The sequence below is a fragment of the Mustelus asterias genome, chromosome 4 (assembly GCF_964213995.1).
Source record: "Mustelus asterias chromosome 4, sMusAst1.hap1.1, whole genome shotgun sequence".
NCBI classification, from domain to species: domain Eukaryota; kingdom Metazoa; phylum Chordata; class Chondrichthyes; order Carcharhiniformes; family Triakidae; genus Mustelus; species Mustelus asterias.
Window position 1 is genome coordinate 134,329,680 of NC_135804.1, and position 14,700 is coordinate 134,344,379.

The 14,700-nt window shown below is 43.1% G+C and overlaps 1 protein-coding gene across 4 annotated transcripts in view; it reads left to right on the forward strand.

Annotated features, from left to right (window-relative positions):
• fmr1 (fragile X messenger ribonucleoprotein 1) overlaps nt 1-14,700 on the forward strand; it is a 78,807-nt gene that overhangs the window by 22,933 nt on the left and 41,174 nt on the right. For all 4 annotated transcript variants that reach the window (XM_078211772.1, XM_078211774.1, XM_078211773.1 and 1 more), the window contains exons 2-3: nt 429-481; nt 3,810-3,903. In XM_078211772.1, coding sequence (XP_078067898.1) covers nt 429-481; nt 3,810-3,903 — 147 coding nt within the window. The remainder of the gene's footprint in view (nt 1-428; nt 482-3,809; nt 3,904-14,700) is intronic.

Here is a 14,700-nt window from a genome sequence, read left to right on the forward strand (position 1 = left end):
GGGATGTTGGCTCAAAGATGTGATTCTAGGAGTGTGACTGTCAGACTGTTGCTTGATTAGTCTCTGAGACAAATCTCCAAATTTTGGCACGAGTCCCCAGAAGTTTGTCAGGATTACTTTGGAATGTTGATAGGCAACTTCTGTTGTATCTGATTCAATGAGCCAATGTTGCCTGCTTTATCTGTTTTGTTTTAAATCAATATCCCTAGTATTTGTCCTATTGCACAAATCTTCATCCTGACTTTAGTACAATCAGCATTGCATTTCATTTGAAATAACTTTTCAAATCACAAAATGCTGAGTTGGTACTTACGCAACATGATTTAAAACATATGTATCAGTCATGGTTATCACTGCCAAAATGTGCATTCTCCACAGACTGCATATATTTTATCACACACTTTTTATGTTTTTTTTATTTCTTACAGGCATTTGTAAAGGATGTGCATGACGAGGCTTTGACTGTTGCTTTTGAGAACAAGTAAGTCGTTGTCTTGCATGGTATTTCCTTTGTAACATTACTGCCTCTTGTTCATTTTTGAAGAGAATGTAAAGTTTTAATTGAGAGTAGAATTAAAAACCGCATGATTTCCTTATTTTTATTTTTGTTACGTGTACTTGTAATTTTCTGAATAAAAGCGTGTTTGTTTTTTTTTCAGGACTTTTGGACAATTCTTTAGTATCTTGTCCAAATGTAAATTTTCAACTGTCCTTTCACAATGCTTATCAGCAGTATTTGAATCCTAGCCAACTCCAACCCAATTCTTAACCAATGTCCACACATACTTGAGCTTACAGTGATACTAGTGAGGAGTTTGCCAGTTTTTCTCTACCCTGATCAATGTGTGACAAGGCCATTCGCGATAATTCTAATCCTACTCTGCTCAAACTGGCTAATTCATGAGAACTCCACGCTGTATCCCCATGTCTCAGCTGGACAAACCTGCTGGGGAGTTTTGTGGAAACTTTATGGGTGAACTTGCTTTAATATAAACTTGGAGGAGCATTCATGACGTGACCAAACTGGTTGATTATTAAGAAGTAAATCCTTCGGATATGTCTATGGCAGGTTGTAAGAGCAGGGAAGTTTCCTGATCAGCCAGAACCATGTGGTCACTGCAGTTGTTAAAAAGCTCCACGCTCAGGTTCTCGCCATTGGCTTCAAGGAATGAGCACAAAAGATTTAAACTTGAGTTCCTTTATTTGCCTGTAGATTCTCTGGTTGATAGCATTGACTGACTTCCAGCCACTTAAAATAGTCTAAGCTGGTTGTAGTGTTCTAAATTCCTAACAATAACTTGCCACCTGGACAATTATTTTGAAATTTTTTTCTTCAGAAAAGATTATGTTCCCAATATGAGTCACAGGTTCACTATTATCACTGTGAAATTATACATGTGATTGCAGAGTCACAGCAATGTGGTTGACTCTCAATTGCCATTGGGCAACTAGGGATGGACTATAAATGCTGGCCAGCCAGCAACTCCCATGTCCCACGAATGAATAAAACAAAACTGTGAAATTATGTCTTTTCTCTTGCAGTATTTTTTTTCTTTTTTAATTACATAGAAACACAGAAGATAGGAGCAAGAGGAGGCTACTTGACCCTTCGAGCCTGCTCCGCTATTCGTTGCGATCATTGCTGATCATCCACCTCAAAGCCTAATCCTGCTTTTTGCCCATAACCTTTGATCCCATTCGCCCCAAGTGCTATATCCAGCCACCTCTTGAATACATTCAATGTTTTGGCATCAACTACTTCCTGTGGTAATCATTTCCACAGGCTCACCACTCTTTGGGTGAAAAAATGTCTCCGTACCTCTGTCCTAAATGGTCAACCCTGAATCCTCAGACTGTGACCCCCTGGTTCTGGACTTCCCCATCATTTGGAACATCTCCCTTCATCTACCCTGTCCAGTCCTAATAGAATTTTATAAGTCTCTATGAGATCCCCCTCATTTATCTGAACTCCAGCGAAAGCAATCCTAACCTAGTCAATCTCTCTTCATACATCAGTCTCGCCATCCCCGGAATCAGCCTGGTAAATCTTTGCTGCACTCCCTCAAGAGCAAGAACATCCTTCCTCAGAAAAGGAGACCAAAACTGCACGCAATACTCTAGTTGTGGCCTATAATTGCAACAACACATCCCTGCTCCTGTACTCAAAACTTCTCGCAATGAAGGCCAACATGCCATTTGCCGCCTTTACCACCTTCTGCATCTGCATGCTTACCTTCAGTGACTGTGCGCAAGGACATCCAGGTCCCACTGCATACTCCCCTCTCCCAATTCACAGCTATTCAGGTAGTAATCTGCTGCCTTGTTTTTGCTTCCGAAGTGAATAACCTCATACTTATCCAAATTATGCTGCATCTGCCATTGATTAGCCCACTCACCCAACCTGTCCAGATCATTCTGAAGGATCTCTGCATCCTCATCATAGTTCACCCTCCCATCCAACTTGGTATCATCTGCAAACTTTGAGATGTTACATTTTGTTCCATCGTCCAAATCATTAATATATATTGTGAATAGCTAGGGTCCCAGCACCGATTCCTGTGGCACCCCACTAGTTACTGCCTGCCAATTTGAAAAGCACCCATTAATTCCTACCCTTTGTATCCTCTCTGCCAACCAGTTTTCAATCCACCTCAATACACTCCCCCCAATCCCATGCGCTTTAATCTTGCACGATAATCTCTTGTGCGGGACTTTGTCAAACGCTTTCTGAAAGTCCAAATATGCCACATCGACTGGTTCCCGCTTGTCAACTCTATTAGTTACATCTTCAAAGAATTCCAACAGATTTGTCAAGCATGATTTCCCCTTCATAAATCCATGTTGACTCTCTGATCCTGCCACTGTTTTCTAAATGCTCCACTATAAAGTCCTGTTGAAGAATTTGGCTCTCAGCACCTTTTTAATGTTAATAAAGCTGCTGCTTTTTTCCATGATTGAATGAGCAGGTAGGATGACTCGCCCTGACCTAACAAGAAATGACCTATATGCAGGACGTGGGTTGTGTTACAAACCATTAGATAGGATGTGTCATGAAAGTTTTTGTTTGGTCTTGGGATGTGGACGGTACTGACAATGCAGTTTGTAAGGCAACCATGTCGTGTGAAGCTGCAATCACCAAGACTAGATCAGTTGAGATGGCAGCAGGTGCATCCTTCTATGAAGTACATTATGGTAATCTGATGATTTTCTGCTGACTTGTGACCTGGAATTAAATTTATCAACTTGCCTTGGCACGAATATGGGCGCTCAAACTCTGGTTTGCAAGTCTATTAACACTGAGCTATTGCATTCTTTCTTGTCACTGGTACTCCTGCTGTTTCTAACTTGCAGTCTTGCTATGGTATGAGTTACTTCCAGGAAGGCAAAGGGCTAAGTGGGGGGCATCAGGGATGCCTTTATTATTTTGGCAGTCTGCTGGATCCTAGTTTGGAAATTGTGTTGAGGTTATGAGTCTATGTGCATGAAAGGTGACGGCAGGCAGACACCTGCAGGAATGGCAGAGGTGAAAATGCAATAGTGAGTAAGAAACCTGCAAGAAACTAGTGCAATACAGCACTTGACAGTAGGAAGTGTAAACATGTCTTCTCCATGCAGCCAGCACCAGTTCCTGACATTGCTGAGGTTTCAATTGAATGTAACATTCAAATAAATTGTTTTAGCAAAACTAAATATCTTACAGGAATAACACTAAGCTGACGAACTATGTGCTTTTGGAACATTTATTTCATACAAGTCCCAGTGCTAAAAATTTGACTTTCTGAATCAGCTCATTTAAATTCTGGTTTCAGCTGGCAACCTGAGCGACAGATTCCTTTCCATGATGTTCGATTTCCACCACCGGCAGACTATCACAAAGACATTAATGAAGGTGATGATGTTGAGGTATGTAAATACCCATGAAGGGATTGTGTTGCAAATCTTGCAGTTTTTACAAGTTATTAAAGGGTCCACCCATAGAGTTAACTTAATATGTTAGAGTATGCGACATTTGAAATTAGCCATGTTGTACTCAAATAATGGTCGATCACATGTAAGTGTCAACCTCTGACTTTTGGCCAAAAAATACTTAATTTTTCAAATCTCTAAATTAATTATTCATTGAAACAGTACTTGTGAATGCTGACTCAATGCAATCCCCTTGCACCAAGAGCTGGGAGTCGTCAGCCTGACGTTGTCCAAAGGTGCAGCCATTTCCTTTGCTTTCATTCCCCTGAGCACCAAGCAACATTGAAATCACAGGCACAGCCATTCCCACCACTTCCTTTCCTGGGCTGTTGGGTTTGGGAAGGGTCCTGAAATGGGAGCACAGCCTGATGAAACTGTGCGAGCGGGCTCAAGTTCAGTGCCTCTATGGGATTTAGTGGGAGCACCATGTTGACAGGTCTACATATTTGCCTTACACCTGATGAGCACAGTAAAAGTGGATCAATCCGGAACTTAGTGCCAAACTCACTGAAAGACTGGGGGTGGGATTTTTCCGGCTGCATCCGCCCAAAAACCGGAAAATCCCACTCGAGTTCAATGGACCTTTGCTTGGTCTGTGCCCCCGCTCTCTGTGATTCCATGGTGGGCGGGACAGGAAAATTCCCTCTGGGAAGCTCCATGTCCAGTTCAGAGTTCACGGTGACAGGATTATGGTTTGCAGAGGGTAGACCATCGTTTTGGAAGCAAAGGCAAGTTCCATGGTTTAGGACTGTTCATAGACATATACCCAAAGTGCTGATCTGGTGTTCATGTACGTCTCAATAATAGCTTCCCCCATTACCTTTTAGGTGAAAATAAACCTCTCGAAAACATTACCTGTGTTAAAGTCAACCCCCTAACTCTTTAGCCTAAGAAATAGGTCTCAGAAATTTGATTTCTACATTAATTATATACAGTAATATATTGTAAAACTGAGAAACTATTTCTTGGGATTATATGACTACCTTCATTTTCAGTATTCTGATCTGCACATTTGGAGCCAAAAATAAAGAACTAATTACTAAGTGAAGATCCACTTTTAAGCTTCATGATGGGCACTTTTGACTGAATTTGGTTTTTCCTACTTTTGAAGTAGCTCTTCAGTTTAATATTCTACATTATGACAGTGACTCTGCATTGGGGATCCTGAGGTGAAAAACATTATAGAAATGCATATCTGTCTTTCTTCCTTTAAATATCTCCAGTTGTAGTAGCACAGACATGACGGGTCTTGATCAACCTATTGAATGTTTCAAAGCTACAAGCCAGCCAGTACTGTACTTGGACAAATAATCTTTAACTGAGACACCTACATCCGGATCAGTCCCAGCCAAGAGTAATTATCTTGCCAGGACAAATCTCATAGAATGTGTCATTATCTCACTCCTGAGAAAACCATGTTCATTGTGTCCTCCATCTGCTCTTGTTTATGTCTTGATACTGAAATACTTCTCCTGGATGATCCCTTAATTGAGTTTTTTGAAGAGGTGACAAAGAAAATTGATGAGGGAAGGGCTGTGGATGTAGTTGTAAGGTGTTTGACAAGGTCCCACATGGCAGACTGGTACAAAAATTAAAATCACATGGGATTCGGGGTGGGCTGGCTCGATGGATAAAGAATTGGCTTGGTTATAGAAGACAGAGAGTAACGGTCGAAGGATGTTTTTCAGAATGGAGATCTGTAGCTAGTGATGTTCCGCAGGAATCAGTGCAGGAAGCTCTGATGTTTGAAATATATATAAATGATCTGGAGGAAAATGGGGGTGGTCTGATTAGTAAGTTTGCGGATGACATGAGGATTGGCGGAGTTGCCAATAGTGCCGAGGATACAACGGGATTATAGATAGATTGGAGACTTGGGCACAGAAATGGCAGATGGAGTTTAATCCGGACAAATCCAAGGTGATGCATTTTGGAGGATCAAATTTAGTTATTAATTAAACTGCAAATGGCAGAACCCTTAGGAACATTAACATACAGAGGGATCTGGGTGTGCAGGTCCACAGTTCCCTCAAAGTGGCAACACAGGTGGCCAAGGTGATTGAGAAGGCATACGGCATGCTTGCCTTCATCAGCTGGGGCATTGAGTACAGGAGTTGGGAAATCATGTTGCAACTATATAAAACCTTGGTTAGGCTGCATTTGGAGTATTGCATGCAGTACTGGTCACCACAGTATCAGAAGGACATGGAAGCTTTGGAGAGAGTGTAAAAAAGGTTCAACCAGGCTGTTGCCTAGTCTCGAGGATGTTGGCTACGAGGAGAAGTTGAATCAACTCTGATTGTTTTCATTGGAAAGAAGGAGGCTGAAGGGAGACCTGATAGAGGTCTACAAAATTATGAGAGGCATTGACAGGGTGAATAGTTAGAAGTTTTTCCCAGGGTAGAAGTGTCAATTACAAGGTGGTACAGGTTCAAGGTGAGAGGGGGAAAGTTTAAGGGAGATGTGCGGGGAAAGCTATTCACGCAGAGAGTGGTGGATGCCTGAAACGCGCTGCGAGAGGATGTGGTGGAAGCAGGAACATAAGAACATAACATAAGAACATAAGAAATAGGAGCAGGAGTAGGCCATCTAGCTCCTCGAGCCTGCCTTGCCATTCAATAAGATCATGGCTGATCTGATAGTGGTTTAGTTCCACTTACCCGCCCGCTCCCCATAACCCTTAATTCCCTTATTGATCAGAAATCTATCTACCTATGACTTAAACATATTTAACGAGGTAGCCTCCACTGCTCCAGTGGACAGAGAATTCCAGAGATTCACTACCCTCTGAGAGAAGACGTTCCTCCTCAACTCTGTTCTAAACTGACTCCCCCTTATTTTGAGGCTGTGTCCTCTAGTTCTTGTTTCCTTTCCAAGTGGAAAGAATCTCTCTGCCTCTACCCTGTCTAGCCCCTTCATTATCTTATATGTCTCTATAAGATCTCTCCTCAGCCTTCTTAACTCCAACGAGTAGAGGCCCAATCTACTCAAGCTCTCCTCATAAGCTAACCCCCTCATCTCCAGTAGCAACCTGATGAACCTTCTCTGTACTCCCTCCAAGGCCAATATATCCTTCCGGAAATAAGGGGACCAAAATTGCACACAGTACTCTAGTTGCGGCCTCACCAGTACCTTGTACAATTGCAGCAAGACCTCCCTGCTTTTATACTACATCCCCTTCGCGATAAAGGCCAACATTCCACTTGCCTTCTTGATCACCTGCTGCACCTGCAAACTGAGTTTTTGTGATTCATGCACAAGGACCCCCAGGTCCCTCTGCACAGTAGCATGTTGTAATTTTTCACCATTTAAATAATAGTCCATTTTACTATTATTCCTTCCAAGGTGGATAACCTCACACTTGTCAACGTTATATTCCATCTGCCAGATCCTCACCCACGCACTTAGCCTATCCAAATCTCTCTGCAGACTTTCCGCATCCTCCACACAATTCGCTTTCCCACTCATCTTTGTGTCATCCGCAAACTTTGTTATCCTACACTCGGTCCCCTCCTCCAGATCGCCTATGTATATGGTAAACAGTTGAGGTCCCAGCACCGATCCCTGCGGCATGCCACTAGTCACCAACAGCCAACCTGAAAAGCACCCATTTATTCCAACTCTCTGCTTCCTGTTAGATAGCCAATCCTCAATCCACGCTAACACCTTACCCCCAACTCCGTGTACCCTAATCTTCTGCAGCAACCTTTTGTGAGGCACCTTCTGGAAATCCAAAAACACCACATCCACCGGTTCCCCTCTGTCAACTGCACTCCTTACACCTTCATAAAAATCCAGTAAATTCGTCAAACACGACTTTCCCTTCATGAATCCATGCTGCGTCTGCTTGATCAAACCATTTTTTCCAGGTGTCCTGCTATTTCTTCTTTATTGATGGATTCCAGCAATTTCCCAACTACGGACGTTAAGCTAACCGGCTTGTAGTTACCCGCCTTTTGTCTACCTCCTTTTTTAAACAGTGGCGTCACATTAGCTGTTTTCCAATCAGCCGGCACTTCCCCAGAGTCCAGTGAATTTTGATAAATTACAACCAACGCATCTGCTATTACTTCTGCCATTTCTTTCAGTACCCTGGGATGCATTCCATCCAGGCCTGGGGACTTGTCTACCTTTAGTCCGTTTAGCCTACCAAGCACTATCTCTTTAGTAATAGTAATCGTTTTAAGGACCTCACCCCCTACAGTCCCACGACCGTCAATTTTCGGTAAGCTATTTGTGTCCTCTACCGTGAAGACCGACACAAAAAACTTGTTTAAGGCCTCGGCCATTTCCTCGTTTCCCATTATTAAATCCCCCTTCTCGTCTTCTAAGGGTCCAACATTTACTTTAGCTATTCTTTTCCTTTTTATATATTTGTAAAAACTTTTACTATCAGTTTTTATATTTTGTGCTATCTTTCCTTTCTTCATCGCTTTCATTAGCAACATTTAAGAGGCATCTGGATGGGTACATGACTAGGGAGGAAATAGAAGGATACGAACCAAGTAAGGGCAGAAGGTTATTTTTTAGTTAGGACATCGTGATTGGCACGGGCTTGGAGGGCTGAAGGGCCTGTTCCTGTGCTGTACTTTTCTTTGTGCAAACTTGTCCTTATATTTCCAGATTCCCCATGAACAGTAGTGTTAATGCCCAGATTTTGTGATTATTATGATGCTATAACTGTGAAAACTCAGCAACTTCCAGTTCCCGCACATTTACAGTTAAATAAGAAATTTAGAAGGTCCTATCAGTGATTCCTTGCTTCTCCAGGATGTGCTGCTGACGGTCCCATAGATGAAAATCTTAGAAAATGTGTCCTTCCACTTGTAACATTGTTAGTGTCACTGTAAAAACCCTTGAAAATGTTAAAATCTTGTGAATGAGGTGGAGCTGGATTTCTTTGCATCCTAATTCATAATTACAACTTAACCTAACTTTATATTTATGGACTCAAATGTCTCCATAATGATGGAGTCGACATTTAATTATTTTTCTCCATTTTTATGTTATTTCAGCTTCTACTTTTAATCCTGTGTAGTATCCCATCCAATCTTTAATATACAGTCATGAAGATGCGCTTGATGCCAAATAATGATTTTAATCCACCGGCCGGAAACCTAAATTGAACTTTTTTTTTAAAATCAGACTTTTTAAAAACAGAGACTAAAGTGATAGCCCAGGGTGGCTAGCCCCAGTTTGCATTACCATGCATTCCACATTCCAATTCAATCATGTGGAGCCAGTCAGTCTGCAAAACCCAGCAAAGGCAATGACTTCAGGGGAGTGCGAAGGACTCTCCATCCCTGAGCTCATTAGCATGGCATCAATAGCAATCTGTGATAGTTACTCCTTGGAGATGGGCCACTAAGTCTAATCGCTTGGACAATGGCCAAGCTAGCTTCCAAACATGAGCTAATCAAGTCACTTTTGGAATGTATGGACAATGTCTTTTTTGAATCCCCTGGCAGTTGGCGAAGGAAGGTCACATGACAAGACAACCCTTTGTATGTTTTAAGCACATGTTTCTCAGCAGTATTTGGGACGAGCAGCTTGGGGAGAAGACCTAAGTTGGGTCCCACTTGGTAAGCTTCGGGCCTTGTTTGCTGACTGTGGCCTTTCAAGGATTTCATGTGGACAGAAGTTTCTTAAGAGAATCCAAACCAGCACTGCTTCCTCCTGAAGAACAGCCAACTCAGTTGTTTGCAGCTTTAAATTAGAAGCATCAAGACCATTAAATTCAGCCTATTGCCAGCTGAGTCACCAAAGTGCAGACTGTATACTCATTTACTTTTTTAAATGGGTGTGCGTGAGTTTGTGTTTGTGTGGGTGTGTTAAATGTATTTTCTTATTTTAGTTAGTTCGGTTTAGTAGAATACAGCTAACCTCTTTCTTTGTTAAACTTAAGAAAGCCTGGCCAATTGCTTCTTTTCCAATTACAGCACATAAACAGTTACGTACTCACTATATTCTTTTCACAAAAAAAAACCTGTTGCACTTAAACGAGGAGAAAGAAAAAGGGAAGCCATCCAACTCCTCACCTGCTGTAACAGAAACTTAGGTGCTGTGTTCATGATCAACCCTCAGACATGGTTGCATAGTGATTAGCACTGCTGCCTCTCAGCGCCAGGTTAGAGTCATAGAGGTTTACAGCATGGAAACAGGCCCTTCGGCCCAACTTGTCCATGCCACCCTTTCTTTTTTAAAACCCCTAAGCTAATCCCAATTTGGCCCATATCCCTCTATACCCATCATACCCATGTAACTAAATGCTTTTTAAAAAACAATATTGGACCCGTCTATACTACTACCGCTGGCAGCTTGTTCCAGATACTCACCACCCTCTGTGTGAAAAAATTGCCCCTCTGGACACTTTTGTATCTCTCCCCTCTCCCCTTAAACCTATGCCCTCTAGTTTTAGACTCCCCTACCTTTGGGAAAATATATTGACTATCCACCTTGTCTGTGCTCCTCATTATTTTGTAGACCTCTATAAGATCACCCCTCAACCGCCTACGCTCCAGAGAAAGATGTCCCAGTCTATCCAGTCTCTCCTTATAACTCAACCCATCAAGTCCCGGTAGCATCCTAGTAAATCTTTTCTGCACTCTTTCTAGTTTAATAATATCCTTTTTTATAATGGGGTGACCAGAATTGCACACAGTATTCCAAGTGTGGTTTTACCAATGTCTTGTCCAACTTCAACAAGACATTCCAACTCCTGCATTCAATGTTCTGACCGATGAAACCAAGCATGCCGAATGTCGTCTTCACCACTCTGTCCACCTGTGTCTCCACTTTCAAGGAGCTATGAACATGTATCCCTCGATCTCTTTGTTCTGTAACTCTCCCCAATGCCCTACCATTAACTGAGTAAGTCCTGCCCTGGTTCAATCTACCAAAATGCATCACCTCGCATTTGTCTAAATTAAACTCCATCTGCCATTCGTCAGCCCACTGGCCCAATTGATCAAGATCCCGTTGCAATTGGAGATAACTTTCTTCACTGTCCACTATGCCACCAATCTTAGTGTCTGGGTTTTTGGGTTCGATTCCCGGCTTGGGTCTATGCAGAGTTTGCACGTTCTTCCCGTGTCTGCATGGGTTTCCTCTGGGCGCTCCGGTTTCCTCTCAGTCTGAAAGACGTGCTGGTTAGGTGCATTAGCCATGCTAAATTCTCCCTCGGTGTGCTCGAACAGGTGCCGGAGTTTGGCGACTAGGGGATTTTCACAGTAACTCCATGTAAGCCTACTTGTGACATAACAAAAATAAGTAAAACAAAAGAGAAATTAGAACCGCAGAGCCAAATTGAGACCTAGAATTAATTTCATAACTCAATGCAAGCTTTCTTGTGACTGCAGTGCTGTAATATTATAATATTTACATTCACAGCCAGTACCTTTCCAGAACAGTGAGATAACTTAGGACAGCTAAAAAGCCCTATCCATTGAGGAGTATAGTTAGGTATTATGAGATAAAAATCCATCCAAAAGCTAGGAATTCCGAAATCCTAAAACTTGTCAACCATTTTCAAATTGAATTTGAAGAATCAGAGAGAAGGGCGTAGAGTTTGAAACAAACAGCCTAGCATTAGCAAAGATACAGCTGGAACAGCTGGGGAGCTAGAATTCTGAGAAAGTTAATGAGAAAAAGAAGAGAAAAGAGAAGAAAGGGAGGGACAGAAATGGAGAAATGAATAAAAGACATGGGGAAAAGGGAAAAAGAGGAAAGAAAATTCCAAAAAGAGGAAAGGTAGAAGGACCAAGCTTTCCAGAGAAAGAAACAAGAGAGGGAGTTAGGAAAGACCCACTGTACTCAGTTACGGTACCGCAGGTGTGGGAACTGCCCCTAGCTCAGGACTGAGTGCTAGCCTTTTAAAGCTCCCTGTTCGTTCCAATGTTTGATGAAGAAGATTTGGAAGCATTTTTCACCTAATTTGCAAAGCTTGCGAAACAGTGGCCAGTGAAAGGCTGGACCCTGCTGCTGCAAAATAAATAAACAGGAAAGGTCCATGAGGTTTATTCCCTATTGTTCAGTGTGAGTTCATCAACATTGAGTTGACCAGAAATGCTATCCTGCGTGCATACAAGCTCATACCAGATGTGTACCACCGGAAATTCCAAACTTCTATTGAGTTCTAAAGGGTTAAACAACTTGCTTTCAACAGGTGAGTACAGACACTATAAAAAGTCTGCCTTTAAAGCCTCAGTTGGATAATTCTCCTTGTAGAGTTCAAAAACTCATTTCCTCTTTCCATAAAAACTCACGTCGAGGAACAAAGCATTTCAAGACCCAGGCAGCAAATCTGGATGTTCCTCGACGTGAAGGGTGATGAGGGAAAGGTTTCCTTTGGGGCAAAGGCTTGTGGACAACCTCATCACCCTTCAAAAACCTGAGGTCAAGGCGGCACAGTGGTTAACACTGCTGCCTCACAGCGCCAGAGACACGGATTCAATTCCTGGCCTCGGGTCACTGTCTCTGTGAAGTTTGCATGTTCTCCTCGTGTCTGCGTGGGTTTCCTCCGGGCGCTCTGGCTTCCTCCCACGGTCTGAAAGACGTACAGGTTAGGTGCATCGGCCATGGGGGACTGGCTAGGGTAAATGCATGAGGTTATGGGGATAGGGCCTGGGTGGGACCTGTGGTTGGTGCAGACTCAATGGGCTGAATGGCCTCTTGCACTGTAGGGATTCTATGATAGAAGGTTGGAGGGTGATAGGAGGTAAACAGCCATGGTCACAAAGGGAAAGCTGGAAACACAGGGTGCCCCCTTCAGGACAGAAAGAAAGGCGCTGAGTCTAGGCATGAAGTTCAAGCCTAAGTGTTTCCATTGCAATAAGGCAATGCTTTGGACATCTTTGAGCTGACTGCTGGAGTGTACAGGGAAAATCCATAGCATTTGTCAGGGTACACCAGACCAAAAAGGGGCCCCTGAGTGAAAGCACAGCAGATAATGTGTGCGTAGCAATAAGTCCCTGTAAACATAGCACTGAGTCTGTGGGAGAATTTGACAAAAGCCCTTAGAATTACCAGGATTTTAGTGAGCATCCTCAGTGAGTGAGGCAAGAAAACTGTCCGACTTGGAGATGGGACTAGCCAATCTCTTTGGCTGGGAAAATTCACTACCTTTCCACTAAATAGCATGTTAAATGCTAAAGTATTTGAGGGAGTGTGCATGCCTTTATATCAGGCACACATGCAATGCAACCTTATTTCATGGCCGGTGACCATGGCAATTGCCACTAGTGTACCTGTGGACAGGTTCGACTTGCTTCTCAGTGACAACCTGGTGAGACACAGGTGATAGCTTTCCCAGTGTTCCTTGAGAGGCCGAATGGGGGCAGAGATGTCATAGGAGGAGGTCTCTGGCATTTTCTCTGATTGTGATAACCTAGTCCATGGCCAAACAAGCTCTGTAAGAAGTCTCACAACATCATGTTAAACCTGGTGTTGTGAGACTTCTTACTGTGCTTACCCAAGTCCAACGCCGGTATCTCCACATCATGGCAAACAAGCTCTGTCAGAGGAGGCTGAACCAACACTACAGACGGATAACCCCGCTATCTGGTTATCCAAAACCATCAGGAAATTTAGATGAATCAGAGGTCAAGGTTCGGCCTCTGTTCGAAGCAAATAGTTACTGCTTAAAAAGTTAGGTCTGATGCACCTTTTCACAGACCTGCGGGCAAAGGTGGACTGTGGTCCACCAGGTAGTGGTGCTGCCGAGATATTGTCAAGTGATATTGAGGATTGACCTGAAATCTCCATGGTGGACATGGCAGTATCCGAAAAACCCCAAGTCTGCATAAGCCAGCATTTTTACTGGTCTCGCCTCCACAAGGATGTGGATGGAGTTCTGTAAAACTGGCCTCGTATGGGGAAGCCCCAATCTGCAGTAAAGCCTGCACCCCTAATTCCCATGCCAGCCTTTGAGGAACCCTTCACCAGGATGTTTCTGCCGAAAAGAGAGGAGGGTTACCAGTATATTCCCACCATTATAGATGTGACTACCTGATTTCCAGAGCCCGTTGCCCAAAACGCTGTTTGCCAAGTTGGTGGTGAGGGATTAACCCAATTCTTTACCTGATGTTGTCTGCCGAGCTCCAGTTAGATCAGGGCATAAGTTAGGCATAACTCAGCTAAATTCTTCAGCCTATCACCCACAGACACAAGGGATTTTAGAACTAAACCACCAGACCCTGAGGACAATGATTACTCACCCCCCCCCCCCCCCCCCCCCCCAAACTGGGGCAAAGGGCTGGGATTTCTCTTGTTTGCCACTAAAGAAGCGTGCTATGACTCCACTGGCTTTAGCCTCTTTGAATAATTTTACAGACAGAAGGTATCGATTATCAAGGAGAGATTTATAGAGCAAAGGAAAGAATCTTCCATGTTAGACTGCATATCCATGTTCTAGGAGTAGCTCTCGAGCCTGTGCTGTGGCTCAGCAACACCTTAAAACCTCCCAGACAGCTTTGAACAACCAGATAAACATGCCAAGGCCAAGTTAGTACCAAGTCAGGGTAAACTGCTCTAATAGCTGGGTTCAGTGACCCATAGAGGGAGATAAGGAGAATTGGCGAGGTTAATTGAACTTCAGACAATAGGAAAAAGGTTATGTCATGTCAATATTTTGAAGCAGTATCAGAAGCAGAGGAGAGCGAAAAGGACAGTGAAGACAGGTTAGAGGGAGGCCTGAATGATTCAGTTAGCTAACACTGAAATGATAGGGAAAGTAGA